Source organism: Molothrus ater, chromosome 6 (assembly GCF_012460135.2).
Source record: "Molothrus ater isolate BHLD 08-10-18 breed brown headed cowbird chromosome 6, BPBGC_Mater_1.1, whole genome shotgun sequence".
Lineage (NCBI taxonomy): Eukaryota > Metazoa > Chordata > Aves > Passeriformes > Icteridae > Molothrus > Molothrus ater.
The window spans coordinates 1,429,572-1,457,168 of record NC_050483.2 but is presented as its reverse complement, the minus strand read 5'-3'; the positions used below and the strand labels follow the sequence as shown (position 1 = coordinate 1,457,168).

General features: G+C 38.3%; 1 protein-coding gene across 1 annotated transcript in view; it reads right to left on the bottom strand.

Moving 5' to 3' along the window:
* Nucleotides 1-27,329, bottom strand: part of LUZP2 (leucine zipper protein 2) — a 147,914-nt gene extending 120,585 nt beyond the window's left edge. The window contains exon 1 of the mRNA XM_036384310.2: nt 26,850-27,329. Within this exon, the coding sequence (XP_036240203.1) occupies nt 26,850-26,911 (62 nt within the window). The 5' untranslated portion in view covers nt 26,912-27,329. The remainder of the gene's footprint in view (nt 1-26,849) is intronic.
* Between the last annotated feature and the right edge of the window lie 268 nt (nt 27,330-27,597).

Sequence of the window (27,597 nt, the reverse complement as noted above, 5' to 3'; positions counted from 1 at the left end):
GCCCATAGACTGTAGTACTGACATTGCTGCTTAGGCACTTACAAGAAAGGCTCAACTCCATATACTATGAAAAGTAATTATTTCTGCCCTACACTGTTTAACAGATAAAACACACAGGTGACTGGTGGCCCAGAGATGCAAGTGCAGTAACTTGCTCAAGGTTATACAGCAGGTCTGCAGTAGAGCTGAGGATAGGAACTGGCTATCTTGGTATCAACTGGACTACTATATTTACTAAAATAAGCTGATCCAGTGTGATATAGTGAGTGTGTCCTTTATAGAATTAAGTTTTTGAGAAGTGAGGAAATATTTCCACACCATGTCCAGGATTAGCAGTCATCTTCTTCTCCAGCCTTCAAAAGCTGGTGGTACAATAACAGCTCCACTGGAAGAACTCTTTCATAAAGGATGTACAAAAATTACAGTTTCCTTGCATGTGAAAGGCCATTGACTTCTAAAATAATTACATTAAGGAAGATTACCAATTCGTAACATTGGCCAAAAAACCCATGCAGTGAATGTCATTCCTAAATTTTCAGGATTTATATCTCCCTATATACTAAAATTATAGGGGAGACTGCTTTAATAAACTGACATTTCTATTGCTTTTCTTTAGAGGCTATTACCTGATTATAACAGCAATTAAAAAAAAACCACATAACAAGTGCCTTCATTTTTAATTAGGTGCTAGTTAAAAAAAGAAAATAACCACTCCAAACCAACAACAAAAAAAATCCTTGCTAACCACAGCCATGAGAAAACCCTGAGAAGCCTTTCAAAAAGAAACTGAATTGTAAGCATCTGTAATGTATATAACTATCAAGTTCTATTTGCAGCTATTCTGTCTCTCTACCTCCAATATTGCAACTGCTGTTTATGAAAGTCCTGTATGACCAGGATCAAGGCTTCCCAAGATGCTAAACTAGTATCTCAGAAAACAGCAACTTCACCCAGCAAAACAGAGGAATGACATCAATGACACAGCTTTACCTACCTGAAAGCTGACATTCATATTAATAATTACTGAGATTTTACGTGAGATGGGAAAGTTGAGACAAATATGGGGAAAGGAGATAAAGACAATCTGGGCAAGCTTTCTGGGAGATTACCTATATTGTAGTAGAAGATATTAAGGAGAAATAAGGCTTTGTGTCTGAGCCAGCACAGCTCCTTGCTCAGTTTAGTTTTCTTAGTTTAAGGTACTCAGAGAAACCCTCTACACTAGCAAAAAACTGGAATTTATATATTGCACTTTGTATTTGAGAGGACACATTTCCGTACTAGGGTAAACTGGGCCTTTACAAGCCTCAGTATCTACCCAGAAAGAGATTCTGTGGTCCAACTTCAGTGATACTTAAGTGCCTTTTGCACAGGAGATGGTTTGAGCTTTTATGGGTAGTGGCTATATAAGCTAGGAGCAAGAGAGGTACTGACAAGCGCTTTAGAGTCATCTCAAAACAGATTTTGAAATTTTGAGCATTTCTAAGAATGCTCTTTCTAGGCCTTGCTTGATTTATAGCCCTGCCTACTGCACAGTTCTGCAAATCTATTTCCTTGCAAAGATTAAAGTATAAAATGACAAAATGGATGTGCAAACATTATGAATAGGTTTTTATATTACATTCTTGTAGCTGTGATTTCTACTTGTAAAGGCATTCTTCTTGTTGCAAAATTTGATTGATGTAAAATTTTCTTAAGAAAGGATGATTTTGGCGTTTGCTCTTTGTATACTTTTCAAGCCTCATCAACAAGAAGGGAGATTTAATCCATGGAACTGAGAGCAGCTAATATCTGAGGGAGGTCCAGGTGTTAGAAAGGCAAATTACTTGTTGGCAGAATGACTTTGTTACCATTTAGGCCCGGACATGCTTCAATTATCTCCCACCTAGAGGGAGGTTAACAAAGCTTGGCAAGAAGGATGTGCCACTGATAGCGGACACAATTCAAAATTTACAGGCCAGAAGGGCATTTGGCAGAACCCCCAAGGAAGAAAAAGGAAGAAACTAATAAGGACAACTTAGCAACTGGGCTGAATCAGCTCCAGCTGGGTAAAAGGTAATTCTAACAAAAAGATCACAACCACTAACCCAAGAAACCAACCAACTCAAAGGAGAAAGAGCATGCAGACTACCTAGCATGAGAAGTGAGAGAAATACTGACCAATAGTAGAGAGAATATGAATTAACAAAAGAACTAGGTAACTTGTACCCAATGAATATTAATGCTTTTGTTTATTAAAATGTATAAACAGTGAAAAGTTTTGGTAGTTGTTGTGCTGACTTCATGGATTTGCCACCCAGCCCCCCTTTCCATGCAGAACTGTAAATAAATCACATACCTCAACTGTGTGTGTGGATTGACCTATTGCACACCAGGTGAGAGAACCTATTTTGGGCCAACACTTTTCTGCTTCACTGAATCTGTACTAGAAAGATTGAAAGTCTTATTTTAGTGCTTCTTCACATGGCACTTCATGTCTATAATTGCAGGTACAATTAAGAGATGTAGATCCCTGTAGTTAAGGACAATTCCACTGAGATTTGGAAGAGCAAATGTGAGCAAAGGACCATTTTTTATTTCCTATTTTATTTCGCAAACCTCTTTCTCTTTTATTTAATTACAGGTTCATGTTTATTAATCACACCGCACAGATTTCTTATTCTAAATGATGAAATAGCAGATTATCTCTTCCTTAGAGAATGCCTGCCAAGGAATAACAGGTTTTAAAAAACTAAATTCTATATAAACCCAGTGCAGACTTCTTTAAAGAAAAAAACCTCCCATTCATATCAACTCATGTTTTTGCTTAAAGTTACATTTTGCTTCCACAGTTCTTGTTTTGTCTGCTTTCCTAATTAGCACATCATTTAGGAACCCAGTTGATCATGCCAAATTCTAGCATTATTCATTCTTTCCTACAGAGCAGCATTGAATAAGCAGACTGTATGGATTCCTCTGCCCTTTCCTTGGCCACTTCAGGGATACTCATTTTCTTGTGTACTGGAGAGTCATTTGAATGCAGAGCACTGTCACTTCTCTATGAAGCATTGTTAGCACCAGGATGCAATTTGATTTATTAAAGCACAGAGTACAAGTCCTGTAACCCCTAGGAGCCTCCATCAGAATGAAGACCAGAAAAAAACATTTAACATGTGCAAAGCAGACAAGCAGGCTGCGTTTTCTTTTTTGTGTTATTAAGAAGGTATTTCTTTATAGCTGCACAATCTTACTACGTATGTGACACAAAGTTCCAAGATATTTCTACTCCTCCACCTTCCTTCAGAAATAATTCTAACAGGGCTTTTCTTGTTTAATCATGAGACAGGCCATCAATACCCAGTTCTCTTCCAACAACCTTTGCTCCACTAAATTTAAAGTTCTGCTTACATTGGTAGGCAAACATAAAACCTGTGCACAGGTTTTAAACCACTGCACAGACCTAAAATAATTCTGCTCAAAGGTCTGCTATTCTTGGATATTTTGAGTGCCTCTATTTAGCCACATAGTCTGAAGGCCTTGGTCCCCAAAATGGGGACAGAGAAGTTTGCCAGGCAATCATGTGCACATGGTTTACTTTGAAATCTCCACTGTTCCCTAACCCACCCTCATACAGGAAAGAAAAACTTGAGCACAAGAAATTCCACAAGTAGGGAGGACCTCATAGTATTGTCCCAATGTTTTCTTTTATCAGTACATCCTTCTCAGTTGCAACTTTCTATTGCCAGAAAACTTGCTAACACACTGAAGACTCTCCTTATGGGCCAAGAAATATAGTTGCCAGTAAAATGAACCACAACATAAAGAGCTGGAATACAGTACTTGTACATGCAATCAAAAACCCATTTAGTAAGTATGAAGAAATAGATGTGATCCCAATTCATCTGCTTGATATGCCACAATCAGTTACTGAAATACAGTCATGAAATCTGACATGTTCTGGGTTGGAAAAACACTTAAGTCTAGAAAAGAGGCCTTTCCAAAAGATGAGGTGTTTCAAACCACCAGCCAGACCATAATATTTTTAATTCTGCATTTGAAAAATAAGTTTATATCTTAAAATTGACAAGGAAATTTAGCTGGCATCTTAAAATACTCCAAGCCAGAAAAACCCAGCTTTTATTAATTCCTCTGCCTGAGTTTGATGGGATTTTTTGCCTTTGGGTTGGTTTTTGTGTGGTTTTGGTTTGTTTGTGTTATTTTTTCCTCCCTCCTTCATAGTTCATGAACTACAATTGCTTAAGTTGGTGTTTTACCTCAGGATAAATCACAAAACCCTGGCTGTTTTCCAGACCCAAAACTGGCTGCAGCTTCTAGATAAGCTGGTTGAATGCTTTTCTGTAGGGTACAGATCCATGACCAGTAGGCTGCTCTAAGATGTTTGCTCCATCTAACTTAAAATGATAATTTTTTAATTGCTCATTGAGAAGAAAAGGGAAAAAGCAAAAGAAAGTGTTTGTACATCAAGTAAGGATATTTTCTGATTTGAGAGGTACCAGAAAAAGTGGTACTCAGCCACACATGCAATGGCCTGGAACCTCAAAGATCATCTAGTTCCAATCAACCTGCCATGGGCAGGGACACCTTTCACTAGACAAGGCTGCTCAGAGTTCCATCCCAGCTGGCCTTGAACACTTACAGACATATTCAGAATTGCACTGCTAAAGTAACCACAGGTGGCCATCACTCAAACACATTTCCACATTTCAGATATTTTTTAAGAAGGTAATCCACTTACACCTTTAAGCCTAAACACCAGTTTAAAATTACGTTGCCAGAACACAGAGCATGCTTTAATTTCTTTTTAAAAGCCACTTCAAGAAGCTTCAGGTCCAGTGACCATATCTACTTAGATCAGAGCAAGTACAGTTAAATCTATGTATAGAATTAAATAATTGACAAATCTCTATTTTTCAACAAAATTGGTTTTTTTAGTTTCTTACAAATACACAGTGATTAACCTGTCAAAATGAGCTTTCAAACTTATTTTCCCTCATTCACATCTACTTACAGAAAGTAAAAAGTGAATCTTAACATTTACCTATACTCTAAATTAATAAAATGTATAGGTACAAAATTTCTGCCCCAAGAGCAACAGTCAGGATAAAAAAGGGATTTTGCATATTGATATGAATCAGATTTCTAATAAGCTTCAGCATCTCAAGTACTGTGTGCTGCTCAGTACAAGAAAACAAGGAGGATTGGAGAGGATCCAGCAGACGACACAGAGGTGATGAGGGCTCTGGAGCATCTCTCCTGTGAGGAGGCTGAGGGAGCTGGGCCTATTTAAACTAGAGAAGACAGAGAGGGCATCTCATTAATGCTATTTATTAATGATATTAATAAATATCTCAAGGTCAGCTGCCAAGAGGATGGTGCCAGCCTCTTTGCAGTGGTGTCCAGGGACAGGACATCAACTGAAACGCAGCAAGTTTCACCCCAGCATGAGGGAGAGCTTTATGCCAAAGGTAACAGAGCACTGGAACAGCTGCCCAGGGAAGTTGTGGAGTCTCCTCCCTGAAAATGTTCAGAACCCACCTGGCTGCACTCCTGTGCCAGGTGAGCCTGCCTTGGACGCTGGGTTGGACTGGATGATCTCCAGAGATCCTTCCAATCCTAAGAATTCTGTTATATCTATCCTAAGATAGCTGAGATCTCATAAATTGAAGATTACTGAATACAACTTGACACTAAGCAGGAATTCAGCAATTAAAACATATTAATTATTTGAAGTTTGAGGAGATTGGAGTTATGTTTTTACTTTGCATTAAATCACTTTTCTAAGTATGAACATTCAGCAATTACTGTGCTCCACAGTACACATACTCCATATTTTCAATCTTACAAAGTACTTAAAGCTTCATTTGTTTTCTTTTGTCAAGAATCTCATGAGCACGCTGAATTTTAAACACCACTTGTTTCCCATTTTGAAATAATAATCAAACAAAATATCCAAGGTGAATGTCTCTAATTTAGCATTTCTCTGACCAATACATTTACATTTGTAATGATTAATAATGCAATGTAATGACTTACAAAAATGTCATTTTGCTTAATATGCTCATTAATAAATGAAAAAAATCCATTGCAATATTGACTTTAGAGAGTTGATGAATTTTTTCTCCCTGAAACTGACAATGCCATAACTTTTACACTTTATATTTTTGTACTTCATGAAGAGTCAATGCTAAATATTGCCACATAAATCTTATTCTTATATTTTCCAAATACTTGCTTGACACTGTAATACAGAATTTACACTGTTCAGGCGGAATATTGAAAGCAGTCTGTTCTCTCAACAGCATCAGCTGTGCAAGAAGTTACTTCTATTTTACTGTGGTCCTTTATAATAAACAGGTTTTGCTATGCTTAGTGTTTTTTTCAAGCATTGGGGGGATACATTATTCATACAACATAGAAACTACCTAAATATCCTTCAGCTAGTAGAACTGTGGAAGAAAGCTTGCAATGTGCATATTTCATGGGATGGTTTGGTGACATCCATTGAGTTTGACAGCAGGACTGTTCCATATTTTAAATATTTTCAACTGCTCCACAGCGCATTTTCACAAATCAGTCCCAGAAACCTGAAGTATTTTGTGCAAACGCAGAAATTCTTGGCAATCCCTTTTTACTGCTGAAAGGGATGCCTGCTTCATCTTGTGACTCAGGACAAGGTTTCACTCCTCTGCTGCCTGCACTGGGGATCCTCCTGACCGCCCCCTCTGCCCCTTGGCCATGCTCACCAGTCCAGGATAGCTCCCAGATAAATTCCTGCAAACACACACCAAACATGAGCTTTTTTTGGGGGGGGGGGGGGAACTCAACACACTTCAGTGGTTTCCCCAATCAAATGTGCACTCAGTCAAGTTTTAAACGTAGAACACTCAAGAACTGGAGGTTGTCATGGAATTGAGATCTGTCGTGCATTTCTATAAATGTAAATAGCATCACACCAGCTGTTATGGGTAGGTGTTTTGGAGACTTTGAGAAGAGTTTCTGGAGTTTTGAAGTTTTCATAAACACATTTACATAGGATATACATAGACCATGTAAAAAACCAAATATTTAATGTCTTCCTTAAGGAAAGCATGAAAAATTTAATTCCCTACTAACATTAATTATAAAAAAGGTTCAACTTCACTTTTCATATTTAACCAAGATCATTTTGTGTTCCAAAACCGAATTTTTTAACAACTTCTGGAGTACAAAATAAGCTCTAACTTTTAGGACTCAATATAACAATATATAGCAACAATTCCAAGAACTCAAAATACTATTTTTATGAAGGTCTTACAAATACATTAGTATGAAATATATGATAGGCCTCAAACTGATTGCTGAGCTTTATGCAAGGTGGGTGACAGTGAGTTCTTACTTCAATCTGTTTGAAGAGAATGACTGACCATTCTGCTCAGGTGCATTAAGTTCTCCATTTTATTTCAATATAAATGTCTTTTAAAAGTACAGGGAATGGATTCTGGACCTGAAGCTACTATTTTTTTGCAACAGAATACAGAGATTTCAGATTAACCCCAAACCAAAAAGCATCTTGTTTCTAGTCTCACAATTAACTTGCTATCTCTTAGATACTTTTATAACTCAATTTTCAACTGCTCTGCTAGCTCACATTTTACCACTGCAACAGAGAGGTCCTCTGCTATGTGAAGCATTTTGTCCAGTCAATTAATACTGTTGAACCCTCAAGCATTTTTCATAAACATACTGTAAATAACAGTAGAAAAACGAGAATAAATAAATAAAAAATAATGCAATCTCACAGAAAAAAAAAATGCAGAATTAGGAATACATCCCACATTGTTTGAATTCTTGTTTTCTGTACTATTTGATGTTTTTACTGAACTTTATTATTCTCTCAAGAGATTAAAATTACTTCAGTCCTTATGTAACTCTATGCAGGGAGGTTTTATGAGAAGAGATACAGAAAATAACAGGATGAAACAGGTGAAGGCAAAATTAGCTGGCTTGCTTTCTGTTGTTTCTTACACAGAAGGTTTAAGCACATTCTACATTTATAGAGTATTTTTACAGCAAGATTAACCCTAAGGTAGAGACAACACATGAAATGCTACATAGAAACTAAAGAAACAGCAGATGCCACCAGGGAGTCCTATCAGAGGCACTGCTGAACGCTTCCAGTCCTTCTTAAGAACCAGAAGAACCCAAGTACATGAATGATTTTTTCTGCCATAATTTCAACAATTCAAGGAGTCAAGTTGCTTAAGATTTCAGTGAGAACCCTAAATATTTTCTGCCCTAAACTAACTCACAAACGTACTTTCACAGAATTACATCACTTCCACAAACCACTTCCGTAACACCTATGTAGAGAAGCAAGAGGGAAAAAATCATCTTTCAGGGATCATTATGTTTGTTAGCCATTCATTAAATAAGAATTTCTCTACCAACAAAAATGCTCCAGACAGCATTTTTGCTCCATAAATGCTCCAGACAGTAACCATCCCTCTACACAGTAAAAAAAAGCTCTCGCCAAAGAAACTCCCCAAAGTCAGAAATATCACAACTTCCTCCAAAGAAAAAACTCCAACACTGAAAAAATCCCAAAACACAACAACAAAAAACAACCTACAGCCCCACCACCCCAAAAAAAACCCAAAAAACAAACCCAAACCAAATCAAAATCTTACTACCAGAGAATGAGCATCTATCAAGTTTTGTGTGCCTTTTTTGGGGTTTTTTGAGTGGCTTTTTTTTTCTTTTTTTTTTTTTCCTTTGGTTTTGTTTGTTTGGCTTGGTTTTATTTAATTCTGAAAATAATGTATTTTCATTCCCAGGAAGTTCATAGCCCACCAAAAAGTCCCTTCTTTGGTTTAGGAAAAAAATCTTAGTACTAACTAGGAAACACTTCTTCGAAAAACTGGAATGACTAAGCAAAAATCACTAAACCAAACAACTAAGCATTAAATTGAAATGAACAAGTCTTGAAAAAATCTGTTTATCTACATAATGCCTCTCTCATGCCAAGGCATGATCCCCATTTAATCTCATACTACCTTAATAACATATATGCTAAAACAGTTCATTTAATAATCAAGCCCTTTTTCCTCCCCTCTGTCCTCCAAAACTGGTTAATTGTATTAAAAACATAGAAATAGAGAATGTGATGGAAGTTATTTGCAAGAGTCAGTTATTTGTAAGTAGTTCTACTACCTTGAAGTGGAAAGAATTGGAGCTGACCTGTTTTTACAATGAAGGAAAGCAGCACTGATAAATTTCTACACCACAGCAACCACAATCTGCACAACCAACTTATGAAAAAAACATAAATAACAAAAAAATAACAAAAAGCTATGGAAATGTAATACACTTGCTAATATATGAATTATAAGAATGTTTTCTAACATATACAAAACTTCTGCACAAAATTTCCTCACTTTCAGGTCAATCTCTACTCCCATCACAGATAAGATCATTAACAAAACCTTACAGGGGAAGTCAGTACAGTTATCTAATCAATACAGTTATCTGCTGTTCAAATTGTTCCAACAATTTTTCTTTTCAGTTCTCAACAGAAGAGCTTCAATATGGCCCCTTTAACAGCCAACATGAAAGACAGATTTTTTTATTCCAAAGCTGAATAACCCTCCCTCAAAAGTAATTATTACAAGCAATAGCCAAGCCACCATGAAACAGAAAAAACAACATAATCACTTGAGAGAAGTGAGGTAGGACCAAAATAGCTAAACATCCAACATAACAAAGGAAGCTTCATTATACAGTCTTTTTATTTTCTCTCTTCAATTTTTAAGTACACTCCATGAATTCTCTACAAGTATTTGCAAATATTTAATCCTTTCTCCTCCACATTTATATATATATATATACACACTTTTAGCAAAACATGCTCCTCGAAATTATAAAAATTACTTCTACTGCCTCTGACACACAGGCTTGAAAGGTAAGAGTCCATTATGAAATGGACTCTTCTGTATGGGGGAGAGGAAAAACAGTATCTTCCCAACTAGTTTGGGTCTACCAGTCTAAATTAAATTTCAAAGTCAGGCCTATTTTCATGGTATCCTTCAAAGTCTAAAATCTTAATAATTGGGTAAAAATCAGAATTTGTTAAACTAAAACTGTCTGAGATTAAGTCTAGCAAGTTGCTTCTGTTTGATGCTGAAGGCAATGTAACTGCTTAGTCAATACCAAATATAGTGTGGCAATTACTTTAAACCTGAGGATTAGTTTATCCTTGTGCACAAAGGTCAAAATCATTATAGCCTGTATTAAATAGCACAATTATAAATACAAATTAATGTTCCAAAGATTTGTTCACCCTGGCTCTGGTTAACAGTGTTACTAGGAAATCAGTATTATATGCTGTGATGTTTAGTCACATTAATTTGCAATCTTCATGTAACATTTATGTGTTATGAGTAACAGTACTCACAGTACTCACAGTACATAATACTCATAGTAATATGAGACACAGTGCAGAACAGGGCTGACAGAAGATGCTACAACTCCTGAAAGTGGCAAATGTTTGTGGTAAAGCAATAGCACAAATTTCAATGCATATACCTGTGAGAACAGATCTTCTTAGAGCTTTCTAGGCAGAACTTACTAAAATATTGATCTTAAATCTTAGATTTAAATGAATCAGTACACTATTAAGTCATACTGATTTTTGATTTTAGGATGACATTGTAACTACTGCTTTAGATCCTTCATGCAAATGTATCTTATTAAGCATATGGAACATATTTTGCACTTGGCTTTTTTTATATACCTTTTATTAGTTATGTTTATTTCTAGTAGTCTAGAGAAACCACACCTGCACAGAATCAGAGAATCAATTAGGTTGGAAAAGACATCTGAGAGAGAGTTCAACCTTTGATGGAACACCACCTTGTCAACTAGACCATGGCACTGAGTGCCACATCTAGTCATTTCATGAACACCTCCAGGAATGGTGAATCCACCACCTCCCTGGGAAGTCTATTCTCATGCTTAACAACCTCTTCTGTGAAGAAATTCCTCCTGTTTTCGAAGCTGAACCTCCCCTGGCACAGCTTGAGGCTGTATCCTCATCTTGTTGCTCATTTCTGCCTGTGAGGAGAGGCTGAACCCACCTTGCTATAACTCCCTTCAGGTAGTTCCAGAGAGAAGTATGGTCACCCCTGAGCCTCCTTTTCTCTATGCTAAACACCCCAGCTCCCTCAGCTGTCTCTCACAGGATTTTAGACCCTTTGCCAGCTTCCCTGCCCTTCTCTGGACTCACTCCATCACCTCCATGTCTGTCTTGCAGTGAGGGGCCCAGAGCTGGATACAGGACTCCAGGTGTGGGGTCAGCAGTGCCAAGTGCAGGGGGACAATCACTTGTCCAAGGCCTTGGTCCTTCTGGTCACACTGTTCCCAATACAAGTCTGGATGCTAGTGGCTGCCTTGGCCAGCTGGGGACACACTGGCTCATGTTCAGCTGGCTACACACCAGCATCCCCAGGTTCTTTTCCACTAGGACACTTTCCACCCCCTCTTCCCCCAGCCTGCAGTGCTGGGAGGGCTTGTTGTGGTTGAAGTGTAGGACCTGGACCTTGTTGAACCTCATGCATTGGCCTCTGTCTGTCTTTCTGTCCTGTCCAGATCCTTTGCCCTCTAGCAGATCAGCCCACCCACCCAACCTGATGGATTACAGGGGCCCATTCTGCTCCTGGCCCTGCCTACCACCTCATGGGCTTGATTGCCCTGAAGATATTGGTCTTTTAAAGACTGAGGCAAAGAAGAGGTCAAGTACCTCAACTTTTTCCTCATCCTTGGTCACAGTGCTCCCCCTCCACATCCAATAGAGAATAGAGATTTTTCATGGCTCTTCTTTTGATGTTAATGTATTTATAAGAGCTCTTATTATTATCTCTTACAGTGGTGGCCAGATTGAGTTCTAGTTGAGCTTTGGACTTTCTGATTTTCTTTTTACACGACATAACATCTTTGTACTCTTTCTTAGTCTTAAGCCTCTTTTTATTCCTTCCCTGATTTCCAGCAAAAGCTCCCTCTTCAATCAGGCCAGTCTTCTTCCCTGCTGGCTCATCTTGCAGCACAATGGGGATGGCCTGCTCCTGCATCCCTAAGATTTCTTCCTTAGTATTTCTTTCTAGCTTTCCTGGGCCTCTTTGTTATTAAGGACTGCTACTCAATGGATTCTCCAAATAACTGTCCTGAATAGGCCAAAGACCACCCTCAGAAAGTGTGGAAGCCCAGGGCACCACAGGGAATATTTCTATGTCTGCTCTGGGGTGCCCTGACCCCCGGGCCAGCACTGACTCTGACCCTCATTCATGGAGAAAGTTTCCCAGACTTCAAGATAGACTGGAATCCACCAAAGTGTGAAATAGATTATAGAGAGCAGCGTAGGTGTGTATCACTGGGTGAGAAATCGAGGTTTTGGGATTTTTAGGATGCTGTGGATGGAAGCAAGATGGAGGGCACAGGGTGCTATCCTGGGTTTCTTCTTCATGCTTCTTCTTCCTTCTTCTCCATGGGTTTGGGTGGCATTTTGTAATTGGGCAGAAAAGTCCCCATTGCAGCTCTCTGGGATCAGTTATTGGGTTAAAAGGGAAAATAATCCAGGTGTCAGTTCTTAATTGGATATTTTAGCTTTAAAGGACCTTGGAACAAGCTGCTTTTCCAGTGCACTGAGCCTGGTGTGGACAGCGTGCAAAACTCTAGATAAGATAGCGATAAACAAGAACCTGAAGACTGAAAGAATCCAGTGTGTCTCTCTTTCCTGACACAGAATTGCTCCAGGAGGGTCTTCCCCGACAGGGGAGCCCCCTGGGAGGGCCCAGCCAGAGTCCCAGAAGTCAGGGAACCGGCAACAGGTACCCCAACATGGAAGTCCAAGATAGATATTTAGCTGAGGCCCTTCCTTAACCTCCCCACAATTCAAAAGCCATCATTTCAGGGGCACTGTGCCCAAGACAGACCCCTAACCACCACATCTCCCACCAGCTCTTCTCTTTTTGTAAACAGCAGGTCTAGTGAGGCACCACCCCAGCAGGCTCACTTGCCAGCTCAGTCCAGAATTTCCCCTCTGCACACTCCAGGAACCTCCCAGGCCACTTTCTCTCTCATGTGCTGCATTTCCAGCAGGCACTTGGCAAGTCAGTCTCCTAAAAGAAAAATGGCTAGGAATCATGGAACATTAGCCAGCTACTTACAGAATAGTTCATCTCCCTCTTCATCCTGGTTAGATGGTCCAGAACACACTCCCAATCTGCCTTGCTAGCATTCCCACTGATCCTTACAGAGGCTTACTCCTATAATCCATGCAGTCAAAACACTCCATAATGTACAGAGCCACCCTACTGCCTCTCCTTGCTTGTCTGAAGGGCTTGCAGCCATCCATGGCAGGACTCCAGCCACGTAAATCATCCCAACGCACCTCTCTGATGGCAACTGCACCATGTCCCACTGCACATCATATAGCATTTCTATTCAATAACATGAAGAGAAGAATCAAACAAAACTAAAAGTCTGCATTGAAATACCTTTAGAAAAAAGTTCTAATTCAATTGATCTCAACTACAGCCTATCAAATTTGTAAGTCACCTAATGACTGTACAAATAGGTTGTTACACACTATCATTCTGGAATTATGGTTTACAAGACATCAAAAGAAAAGAAGGACATTAATTCATCCTATAGTTCCTACAAAAGCAATCCTCTTACTGTCTGTTCAATTCCAAATTGACTATTCAAAGCTAAGCCAAAGAAAAGAAATGAAACATCTAACTGATGTTTTATGATTAACCATTTTGTTTAATGATACTATGAACTGTCTGCTGGTTGCCTCTATCTGTGGTTCTCATGTGTTTGTCTACACATAACGCTGCTCCTGCCTGCACTTGTGTTCAGGGATATTATCAGGCCTTCAATAGAGTTGGCTAAGATTCTGCTTAACTAGAGACTAATTTACAGAAATAAAAATAAAAGTTTTTAGTCTGTTAAAAATATATTAAATAAATTTCTTAAAAGAGAATTATAAAACACACTCCAGCATTTCCTGTAACAGTGAATAATGGTTGTCTCCAGCCTCAGATCTCTTGGGATCTCCAGCAATGTCCACTTCCAAAATAACGACCTGCAATGCTGTCCACAGCCTCCACAGTTCTGTACACGCCAAACTTCTATCCCTGCTACCTGCTTCTTCTGGAACAGTCCTGTTTGCTAAAGCTACAGGAATAGAAGTTTCATAGAGGCATGAAAAGCAGTAAAATCAGATTAGCTGTTGTTTTGACAGTGGTCCTGATAATCAGTAGAGTACAATCCTTTTAGATCATCCAATATACCTGTATCCGACAGATTATCTAGAAAAATAAATGTGAGCATTTTAAAGCTATAGAAACAATTTATGCTAGCTTTAATTGTTTTATATTTCCTAATTCACTAGGCATCCACCTTAGCCTACTCATGCTAGATATACTTCAATATTTTGATCAGGGTAGAAAAGCCACCCACATTGTTTTAAAACATGAGTATTCATTTCAATTGGTAAAAAGAACGTTTTTTCTAAATTGGAAATGCAATTTCTGAAGAGAAGAAAACAAATCTATTTCTTTTTAGTCAATAATATATGTTGTTGCAATAAATTTAGGCACACCCTCTTAAGATTCCAAGTAAAAATAACATATTTTTCTGCTATGCTGAATATTCTATTGAAAAAAAAAAAGTTGAAACAACTATTAAAATTTTTTTCTTTGCCATTCACTTTTAACCTGAAGTCTTACCTCAATTTGACTTCAATTTTATAGTCAACCCCCTGCCCAGCTATTAGCTGGGTATCCTTCTGACATATTAGGTGTAGCTGTAACAAGTTTGGTGTACAGTATCATGTAAGTCCACACTGAAATGGAATGCAGCAAAGAAGTCTGATTCACATAGTCCTTTAAATAGTAACTATATAGTTCTACTGAACTGTATAGTTACTATTATAAAATTAAATTAAAATTAAATCATATAATGATTTAATGTCATGTTATTCAAGAACATACAAATACATTTTCCCTTAATGTTTTCTTTCAAGCCAAATTTAACTACTGACCTGACTTTCACTTGGAAAGAAAGAGATGAGAAATAGCTATGATATGACATTAGAATGTACAGAAGTGGGAAAAAAATTACACATATTTTGTCTTTCCCTTATTTCCATTGGAAGAACACCTGTGTTGTGATTTTAAATTAATAAGAAAATGAATTATTACACTCATTAGAAAAAGCAGGCAGTTATATACACTGCATGGATTAAAGCAAAATTTAATCTACGGACATCAAAGACTGCTAACCATACACAAAGTCCAAAACCAAAGAGCTCCTAATTAATGCCAAAACCCTGAAAAAATAGGTCTGAGATACTCTTCTGTCTGATAGCAGCCTGAAAATTCCCAATTGATGGTGCTGCTTTTTTCCATTTGCTTGCTGTAGAAACCATTTAATGCACACTGTTCCACACGCAATTTCAATAGCAGCTGAACCTGGCAATGTATCCTTTCTGACTGCTGGTATTAAAACTAACCAGAAGAGTGGGTGGCTTAAAAATTGTCAGAGTCCTGAGTTTAAAAGCCAGACTTTTTCATGGTGAACTTATTTAAAAGCCTTACCCTATCCTCATCACTCCATGAATGCTGTGCAGGTTAAATGCATAGCACAAGTACTGGTTGGACTGCTTTGCTATTTTTTCCCCCCTGTACTTGACACCTCTGCAGCAATTTCACAGGTCTAAATCTATGCTGTTGCTGGGAAATTATACAGGCTATATGGAGAGGTTTGACAATTGCATCTGTAGCCTTTTTTAGCATATTGGTTTTTTTCCTTGAAAGAGGGATGGCTCCTTCTCCAAGCTGGTGCCCTCCACAGGGAATCATGTCACTGATCTCAGACAGTGGGTCTTGTATGGGCAGCATTTTCTTCTTTTCTTGGTGGCACAGATCCTGCCACAATCTAAACATTAAATAGCCAGATTCAATTTTCAACAGAAACATCCTTCAGCTGTGATGTGCAACTCTTCCTATTGGCATTCAATGCCCAATTACTTACAGATACATACCAGTTTTTTGCCTTGCCTGTTGAATTCTAAGAGAAATGGAAATATGGCCTTGCCATGGCTGCATTCTTCACTTTAGCATATTAGAAGGCACATGATTAAGCTCAGTACTAATTTGATGAGTGCTGGTATTTCCCCCCCTCATATTATGCAGAGGCCTAGCAATATCCTATGAACCACTCTCAACAGAAAACTGATGAAAGAAAAACAAAAGGAAAACAACTTCTAAAACAGAGGCTTAAGATGTTAAATTAATAAATAAACTGGAGCTGTTAAAGGTGCACCTGGGACACTAGGTGTCTTGCAACTACTGTAACACCCATTCAGTACCCATTAAGGGCAAAATTAAGGTACCCATTCAGCACAAACTTTTCATAAAGATCATTCAGAAAACAAAAAGAAATTCCACAAACTTGGAAGAACAATGCCTTTTATTTCCCAGAATAAGATGACTCTCAGAGAATACAGAAGGAAGGTAAGTTAGAAAGGTTGGTATACCTGAGAGCTCTTGTGTGTTTGGCAGTGGGATGCCATAAAGTTGGGACAGTTAATTCTTGTACTCCCTACACAAATAAAAAGTTATTAAACCGCTGAAGAACAGTGTCCTGTAAGATATCCAAACAGTATCCTGTAAGATACCCAGAATCCTATCAGAACACCAAACATTAAAAGAAAAATGGGAGGAGGGCAAAGCCTGAAAGAGTAGTTCTATAACACAAGTGACAGAATCTTGTACCAAGAGTGTCCCTTTTCTCCTTATTTCCCCAGAATGAAATAGACAAGATGTATGAACTTGTCCCATAGAACTCAAGTAAATATGCTAGCTGGTTGTAAAACAAGAAACCTGTTGACCAAAAAAAGACAGATCTGTATATTATGCATTCCACAGTTCCTGTTGTTCCACGGACTTTAAAGTGAGTAGTAAATCTGATGTGCACTAACAAAACATAAAGGCAATAAAGAAAGAAAGAAAAACTAGAATTCGCTCAATGTATCTTCAAGGATCTAAGTATGAAGCAAATTTTAAAAAAATTAAAAAGCCAACTTTCACACAAGAAGCTTTAACTCTGAGATTTTCTATTTTAGAGAAATTAGAGCTAAATATCAAAAACTGAATTTAAAAAGAACTCTGTAACTCTCTTGTATTTAAATAGGAGAAGGATTATATCTTTAAAAAAAATCTGAGTGTTGTCTTGGTTCAGGTGTTGCTAAACTGAATGCAAATTTCTTATTCTCTTTTCACATGTGCTAGGAAGATGCTAGGATATTGTTCTATCATCAGTGGGGAGTTGTGAACTCAATGGATGTTACAATGACTATGAAGGGATCAAATGGGTGATTCATTGAGTAATTACTGAAGGTAATCAAATAATTGATTTAAAGCTACAGGCTGTTATTCAAGTTTTACTTTAGTGTAATCCTGACAAGCCACTTAATATTCTCAAGGCTACATATCATCTGAACGAGGCAAACTCCCATGACCTTGTGTAGAATCCCAAAAGATGGCATAATGTGTGTGTTTCAACACACTGTAGGAAAGAAAAAGAGGGTGTTGGATAAGGGGGCCATGCAGAGGCAAGGCAGCACTTTCCAGGACAAACATTCTAGTTTTTGGAAATAAGCACAGTGCAGCGCAGCTCAAGGCCAAGAATGAGGCCAAGAAGTGGGCACAGACTATAAAGGTGGGGATCAAGACCACCAAAGACCTCCGAAGCCCTCTGAGCCATTTCCAGAAAGATCTGAAAGAATGGACTGAGTATGGCAACTAACTTGAATAGAAAGTGAGAAACTTTAGGTTTCCCCACCCTAGAGCTATCTGTATAAAGGTAACCCCTAATCAAGCTCAGGCTCCTTCCCTTCCCTTCCCTTCCCTTCCCTTCCCTTCCCTTCCTTCCCTTCCCTTCCCTTCCCTTCCCTTCCCTTCCCTTCCCTTCCCTTCCCTTCCCCTTTTTTCCATCTTACCACACTCCCATGTGCTTAGATAGTAGGACAGGCACTAACATACCAATTTCCATGCCAATTGTGTAACTTATTAATAAAACTTTAGTGAGTATAATCAGGTTTAATCTAGTGTGCAAAAACTTCCACTTCTGTAATTACTGAATAGTTTTGGGAACAGTTTCCCATTACATTTAAAAGTACCATTTTAACATGTGACATTACCAGCAAAATGAAGCAGCAAAGAAACATACCACGTGAGTGAACACTAAAATATTTAAACCTGACTGCAGTATCAACTTCTGAACATCACCTATCTGATGGGAATGGCTTAAACATTTACAGTTATGTTTTGTAGGCCAGTGATGCAGCAGTCACCTCATACAAAGGAAACAGATATCCCTTAAACCCTTAGTTCTGCTATACATGTCCTCTATATCTTCCTAGCTCTTTTCAGAAGCTATTTAAATTTTGTCAGTTTTGGTACATATGCAACTGGAAACACTACACACTATGACATTAAAACAGACAGAAATGCAAGGTTTTCTCTGAGTCAAATGGACTGACTATTATTTCTTTAAAACTGCTCTTACTATTTAATTTTTACAGCATTTTAATTCTTTCTGTGCCCAGGAACAGATAACAGTCTGCCCTTGTGCCAAAGGAGCTCCATCTAAGTAAAAATTAGGGAAAGAACTAGGATGTTTGAAATGGGAACAGAGTAAAAGAAATACATTAAATTAAATTGTCTGCTTTCATGAACTTTCCTGAGCCGAATACAGCACATCTGTGTACTGAAGAGCAGAGAGTGGTTTTACAAGTAAACAAAGAAGCAGATGAGTCTCTATTCACTATCTATCACTTGAAGACAGTGGTTTTTTTCATATACGAATGCCTATATAATCATATATTCATATATATTCATATATGAATGCAGTGACCTCACAGAAAGCGGTATTTGAGACTGATTTTTCACCAAATTAAATTGCATAGGCTGCACTAATTGCAACATGAAATATGCTTAAGGAAACAGAAGGAAAGCAGCAATGCTGGAATGGGTTCTGACCCTTCCTCACTTCACTGTCATTGAGGCACCACGGTTACAGATTAATTACCCAAGCCTTACCCTTTGCATTGAGCCAAATAATCTTATTCCTCAACTGAGGATAAAATGAAGACAGCTGCAAGGCTAAACTTTCTAAAAGAGGTCAGGATGGCTTCCTAACAATCACAGCTATTTGGTATCCCCCCTGCCATTCAGCACCTAAAGAATAGTCTAAGTGTCAAAGAATATAGCTCTTGTCTCAGAGTTTCAAAAGGTTAGTGCAATTAACCAGCTGTCTCCTTCTGAAATTCAAAAGTCATCAGATTCGACTCTTTCAGCACACTTGAAAGAAAATCCATTGCAGATTATAGGTATCAAGCCCCTCAAAAATATCTGGTCCCCTGGCAAATGTTGGCTCCCTTCACAGAAGGGGGAAGAAAACAAATCAAAACCAACAAAAAAAACCAACAGTATCTATTTTCAGACAAGGAAATAACAGGAGCCTCTGTACTCTTCCTAGAACAGAGGGGTAGAAGTACAGCAGGACTAATGGACTATGCCAACCATTGATAATTAGTACAAATACAGTGGCTATTTTGGACATTTTGGCACTGAAAATAATAACTAATTATCAACTGATTCATTTCAAGATAGCATCTCAAAGGTTCAGCTACTAAACACCTAAACATATTGCACCCTTGCTGAGTTCTACCCCATCCTGAAAAATACTTCTTAACAAAAAAATCTAAGTGAAGCAGTATAAAAATTGATTTTATTTCTCCATTTTCAAGAGAGATAGTCTCTCTTTGCACATCAAGCATACATTTCATTACACTGCCTCAGGAGGAAGAAACTTCCTTTACAATCTAATGCTACCCAGAGCACAGCTGCTGCTTTTCAGTCTTGTCAGCTCAATTCCTCCACATATTTTTTTCTTTTCTCTTCCACATTTCAGTAAAATCTCAGTTTTTTTCCCCCATGTTTATTGCCACAGACTAGCCTGAAACGAACACATGGCTGCAAAATCATCCAAACACGATGAGGATGATGCATTTATGCTGAGCATAGTGTAATTGCTGGGTTTATTGCTGCTCTTGGTTCACCAAGCAATTCTGAGGTACAAAGTCACAGCTCCTACTTCTGTAGTCTTTCATATCAACAAAAACACAAATCACCTGAAGAACTGCATCAACTATAGAGAATTAAACAATATAAAGCATGAATAAACTGTTTTGTTTACCAGGTACACCAGGTAAATTGTCTCCCTTCCCACCACCAAAATAAGTTATAGAAACACCATATAACCTACTGATGGTTTGTTTATGTGTGATTTTACTATGGTGAAATTACAGAGACTGGGCCCCACCATAAATTCCTGTTTCCCTTGTGTTGCATAGGAGGTGTTTGGATGCTGTCAAAGCAAGAGCATATATCTGGGTCATGGTTAGAAGTGTGGTGGCCTGGAAGACTTTTAAATGGAGGCATTAGAAAGATATTCTCCTGCAGTTCCATCTCCAACTAAAAGGGAAAGGTTTCAGCTCTGCAATTACATGTGACTCAGCAAATGCATGCTCTGTTTTCTAAGTGCCTCAATCTGTCCAAAGCAGGTTTACTTTCCTCTTCCACTGCCATAGTTAACAAATGCAAAGAAAACCTACCTATTTCCTGCAAGGAAACTGACCACAAATTGACTAAATATGACCATTCAAAAATAACAACAAGACTGTGTCAATGGCTGGAAAAATCAGCGTTTTGGGTAATATACACTAGCTGGCAGCAAATGAGTCTTTTCTTCCTAAGACAGCACATGAAGACAAAATACACCAGAATTTTTTTACTCTTCTCTACTTTTTTCCATAGGAACAATTAATCAATATCAACAAGTAAGATATCAATAAATTCTGTACACACCTATTTCTTCAGCTTGTAAGATTCACCTACAGATCTCTCTAATGATTGACTGAATTATTGTTTGTATCTACAAATACAGCAGAAAAAGAGGGAACACTACAAAAAATATTGCTAAGATAAAAACCAGTAAAAGTAAACATTAAAAAAATACTGGAACTATGTAAAGGGGAAGATGAGCAAGCAAGGAAAGAGTAAAGAGAATCACAGAAGCACATAAAAACTGCTATTTGATGAAATGTCATATTTATTCTTCAGTATTTCTAAAAGGTACTTGCCCTCCAATGCATTTGAAATAGCAAATATAACAATACCCATCTTAAACCTTTGCAGAATATTAATACTGAAGGGTGGTATGAAAATTTTCTTTTGCTTTCCAACAAGCATATCACTTGACTTCCAAACAGAGAATATTTACAGTCTGACCCTTACAAGACAGACAGCACACCCCTTGTGCAAAACTAGACAATGGGAAGAAACACTGCTTTGACAAGTGGCATAAATGAGGTTTCTCTGTCTGTAGAGTGGTGCATCACAAGGAATACTGTCTGTGAACAGTTTTCTATTAAATAGAGAAAATAATACTGAGCTCACAATCTCACTGAAAAAGGGATTACAATTTAGGTTAGGATATCCTTATCTTCTGTCCTGACTGTAAAGTAATAAATGAAACACAGGAAAGTGTCAGCATTCTAATTTTTCTAAACACTAAAAAATCCACTAAAATGTCAAAAGTAACTACATGGCAAGTCTCTTGGGCAGAAATGCATTATACATAGCATAACAAGCAGAATTCCAACATCACAGATTTTTTTTTTTTTTTTTTTTAGTTTTTCTGGCCAAACTGAGACTTTCTTTCTGGATTTTTAGTTTGGGTTCATGATCTTAGATATATGGAGCACCATCAATATTGCCATTGCATTTTTCTCCGTTCCTTTGGCAGCAGGCTGCAAGTAGCTTCTAGTTTGCTGTGTTAGGCACTTCCTTATAAGTCATCAAAATAAAGCCATCAATCCAAACACATTCCATGAAATTATGGAGTTGCACCACTAGTTTAAGCACCCATTATACTTAAAAACAGTCCAAAACAAAAGCACATAGTTTACAGCTATAGTACAGCCACAAGTCACATCCTAAATACCACATCTGTACCTCAAATATAAATCCTTACAAGCCATCAACCAAACAAGCATCATCATCCACACCGATAGAAATCAGAAAACTTTTAGGGCCCAGAAAATTTAGACAACAAAACTGTAAACTCTACGCAGCAGAAAAATTATTTTTATTACCCCTGTATTTCTGAAAGAATTCAGAAAGTATCTTAAGAACCTACAGCAAAACAAGGTATCATATTTTCTCCTAAATAAGTAGTCTGCTACCACTGTGCAGAATTAATCTTCAATTGTGGAGAAGAGAAGGGACACTACTGGACCTTAGTGTGAGATCTCTCAATTGAGAATCAGGTCTGGCTTCCTGCCAGGCAGGATGTTCCAATGGCGTGGGCACGGCCAAGAGCTTTCATGTTCAGCGAGCCTCAAACCTCACTTCAAGTCTAGAAAGAAAGGCTCCATCTACTCTCATATCAGTCTAAATTAAAAACAGTTACTTTCAACATCTCATGATGTGTTTATGACCAAAATTATGTTAAAAACTAGAAACAAGGATTTTCAACTTTCCATGCCAGTACAGTAACATCAGACAGGTGATGTTACTTTTTCTTGAGACACAGGCAGAGGTATTTACACACCTTTATCTTAAAGGAGGGAAAAATTATTTTCAAGTCTCTTCAAAATAATTACCAAACCCAACAAATGTAAAGAAAATAGCTGACCTAAAAAATACAGCCAAGGAAAGCTCAACCATTCTCAAGCTTAATTAGGAAATTCATCATTTTATCACTTCCAACAATAGACATATACCAGATCAACACCTGTACATTCATTAATCAGCTTGAAATGAGCACACTACTTTTACCCTGCTACAAAAACCAGAAGATGCATTATTCTTAAGCCATTGTATTATATTAGATGCATTATTCTTAAGCCATTGTATTACAGATTGCTTTGTAACACCAGCGCAGTAAGACTGACAATTAACTGTACTTTTAGAAAAAAACTACCACCAGCTACTTCTCCACAATTCAAAAATTCTGCCTTTTACAGCCCTGTTGTTTTACATTCATTTAATGAGTTGCTGTAGTAGAAACATTACAATTGTTATGGAAGTGCATCTTGTTGTGTTTATGGTCCTGTTCTCTGCTACGAAGCATTCTACTGCAATCAAATTATTCAGTATCTTGTATCTTTGCCATATTTCACATGTGGACAGAAAGGAATGCACTGTCACAAGAAAAAAAAAAGAAAGAAAAGGAAAGCTCTGTTTCACATCAGGCTTCTTCTAAGGAGTTGTATTTTGTTGTTCAGACAAAAAATCTTGGCATACAGCATTTCAATAGTAATGTTCAAATACTATTCAGAAAACTGTCCTTTTAGCTAAAAGTAGGGAGGTCTCACTAGACAAGATCATCTAGACTATAGTTACTGAACCCAATGACTGCCTTCATGTAAGATTCACTTCTACAAGCAGCATTCCAGTCAGACTATTCAGGTATCTGGGGCCACAAAAGCAAGCAAGTGGCCACAGAATGAGATCCTGAGCTTACTGTGCACTGTGTCAACTCCCTGAACTCTCAGGGAAGTGAGACTCATTTCTGATGTCATATGAAACCCTATGTTATCTTCAGCATCATTTGAAAAAAATCAACCTATAACATCTATCACATTAAATGTGCCAAAATAGAAATGTCAAAGGAAATGCAAAAGTGGACAGGAAAACACCAATTTCATATTTTTTACCAAGCTAAAATAATCTTCAAAAATGTTCCTCTTTGGATTTTGAGAGACTGATTTTAGAGTAGTAATTTTTGCTTACACCATCAAAACATACATGTTTAACTGGATAGACAAATTCAATTCAATCTTAGGACCTTTTTGGCACCACAATCGACCAGAAATATGATTAAGACTCATCATTGTGTCTCAAAGCCATACCAAAATCCAGTTTAGATCATGCAGAAAAGATCATTCATTTCAAAATCATCAACTTTCTGTAATTTTATGGGCATTTGATCGACGCGTATGATTTTAGACCAAGTTTAGAAGTTACATACAATTATGAAATAATGGTGATAGCTGTGTACTTTCCTCTTCTTAACAGTGTTATCAAGTAAGAAAAGATTACACGTTGCCTTAATGTAGCTTAACTCATTAATGCATATTTGTTTGCAATGAGGCTTGAAGACATGGGAAATCATTCAAAACAATCACCATAACATGATGCAAAAAGGATGGCATCACTGCCTGACAAGGAACAGAAATCCATGAGCTGTCCACCTCTGCAACAAGTACTGTGTTCACTCATTTCAGTACCAATGTATGAGTACAAACTTTTACAAAAATAAATCCTCCTGATGGAAAACTCTGTCCTGCAAAGTTAACATTTTGCCTTAGCTAAGCAATTTCACATGGAAATATACCGTACCCTGATTTTTTGCAAGAAAAACCAACCCTGCAATCCTACCTTGTTGGGTCCAACCAACCAATGAGGCATAGGTTCACAGCAAGTATTAACTGCCTTCTGCTGAAGGAGATTAAAGCATAATCTCTTCCCAGTAAATGACATCACTGTATTTTTGAAACTTCCTCTATGTGCTGTTGAAATGTTGAACTCGATCTTCTCCACAGCCAGTTAAAAACCTAGTGACTGCTGAAGAGAGCAAACCAGGACTTTTATAAATCTCCAACTCTACAACAGAATTTCAGCCTCCTTCGTAACGGGATGACCAATCTGGTACCAAAACTCACTTTGCAACACATACTATACTGGGCTGGAATTTTAACTGGGATTTCTCTCCCACTGAGCATTTTCATCTCTCAATTATGGAAGAACATAAACCATCACAGGCCAACATTGTGCTCTTACGAAAATATACACACTCCTCAGAATTATGATTTTCATAATTAGCATCCACATGCCAATTTCAACTTCTTGATATTCTTTACAACTATTTTTTGAAAATTGAGGGAGGATTTGAATTTATTAGTTTTTTTGACAACTGTCCAGAATTAACTACACCTCACATTTCTCATACTGGTAACATTTGCTCAAGAAGATAAGGACTCAATCTTAGGGCTCTACACTAAATACCTTGACTCCCATAAATGTTCAGGCAGTTTTTAAACTTTCCATAGCTCTTTTCCATACAGGTTGATCTGCACAAGCTCATGCAAGATACAAACCTGCATCTGCAAAAGCTGGTTTGGTGCTTCCTCTCCATTTTGACTCTTCTTCCAAGGATGCATCACTCTTTAATGAGCACAAAATTATTAACCCAAATTAATTCACCTGACTGCTAGTGAAAGTTTCCTTAGACCTTTTATTAAATCAGAAGAACCAAACCACAATATATTCCTCCAAGGGCTATATTCCCAAGCACATCAGCATGGCTCAGATGGACCAGCACTGGGGAAGCCCTAACCAAAAATGTTACCAAAAAAAGCTGCCTCCTTGTGCCAATAAAAACCCATTCTGAACTAAGGAACTTACTGGATAATTGAAACAATTTCCTGATTTCTCCCTGCATTCAGACATTTTCCCGTTCAGAAATTTTCAATTATTATTTGCCTGTGTATGCAGCTCCTGCTGTCCCTTACTTGATGATGTAGCTGGCACACATTTTTTTCTTTTCTTTTTACATCTCAGTGAACACCTTATGTTTTAGGCCTTAAAACATGCAATGCTTCTGCAAAAGGCTGCTTTGATGCCCATTTTACATAAGGAGCATATATCCAAGCATAAAGGAAAAAGTCGCATTTTCCTGAAAAATGTACACATGTATATCCTCCAAAAACATGCTTTAAAGACTCATTACTATTTATTACACACTTATTTCTGTGTTAATATTCCAACACAGCAGAGAAATACCATAGTCAAAATTTCAGCTTGATTTACTGATGAGGAACTGGAAGTTGTGCAGTGTAAACAGCAGTATCATACTAGATCTGCTCTGTACCCAACATTAATTTCTCATCTGTGTTCATCAAGACAATGGGATAACATGTCTCAGCTTTACCTTTTCTTTGCTGAACTGGTAACACAGACAATATACTGTCCCTGAGCAAGTGAGCAGAACACATTATCTTATCAGAACACTGCATGCTCAGATCAGGTTTATTTTTTAGCTGCAATAGATTTTGTTCATATTTTCTCACTTTCACAGAAAGGAATTAGTCTGGATGGCAGCAACTTTTTATACATTTACTGGCATTGAGATAACACTACAATATCTCACAGTAAAAAAGTAAGTCCCCGGTCATTATTCAGATATAGAATCCTGAGATGAGATTGTTCAAGTGTTTTGCACCCAATAAGGGAAAACGTTAGCAATTCTCAGCTTCACCTGTTTGCCATTACAGTGAAATAGAGCCTGTCTGATTTAACTGCTGTATGTATAAAGCTTACATTTGTCACTGCCTTGTTACACACCACAAAGCTCTGGGTCAAACTATACAGGAGCATCTCCTTCCCAGCATAAAAAAACCCCAAAAATCGACCAACCAACCAAAAAAAAAAAAAAAACAACAAAAACCAACCAAAAACCCCAAACAAACAAACAAATAAAAAGCAACCACCAAGAGAACATTCAATCTTGAGACGATCAGGAGCGGGAGCGAGACAGAAAAGAATCAGAGACGATCTTTGCCCTAAAGTTAACACCGCAGCAAGACCTGAAATCTGTATTATTTATCTTCCAAGCACTGAACCTGAGAAAGGAAACAAAGCAGGAGCACGCTAAGGAAAAGAGCTGTCGGTACTCACCTAGTGCCAAGGACCAGAGCAGGGAAGAGAGGCAGCACGTAACAAGCAGCGATGAATTTCATCCCGGCCCTCCTCGGCTCGCTCCTCTTCCTCACAGCGCCTCCGTCCGCGTCTCCTCCAGCCTCGCCTCGCCCGGGGAGCTGCGGACAGGTTCCGGCAGGACAGACAGACAGACGGCGTGAAGGAGGGAGCTCCGGGAGCGGGGTTCGAGCTCCAGCAGCGGTACCAGGGCACAGCGAGCCGGCGGCAGCCCCGAGCCCGCCCCGCCGCTCCAGCGCCGGCGGCTGCGCCAGGACGCGCCCCTGAGGGGCGGCCCGGGAGGGATTACGGCGTGAGGCTCGCAGCTCCAGCCCACGGGAACGGCGGGCCACGGCCGGGAAAGCCTTCCTGGAACAGAAAAAAAAAAAAATAGAAAAAATAATGAGAAAGCCGCTGTTAAACCACCAGCGGTATTTTGCAGTTAGTGTCTGTATGTGCTGTGAGTGTAAACAAGACAGGTGATACGGAGGCAGGAGCTGTTCCAAGTGGGTGGCAAGCCCCAGAGCAGCCCGGCACCGCTGCACGGAGCCACGTGTCATTTCTGCAAAGCAGGAACACACAAGCTGCTCTTTCCATCAGGTGTTCATTCACCCCATATCAAGTTGCAGGTAGGAGCAGAAGGAGCTTCCAGAGTAGGATTTGGAGCAATGTCATCTCTAAAAGCCCTTCATCACCTGAAATAATGGACAAGACCTTCAAAGAAATAAAT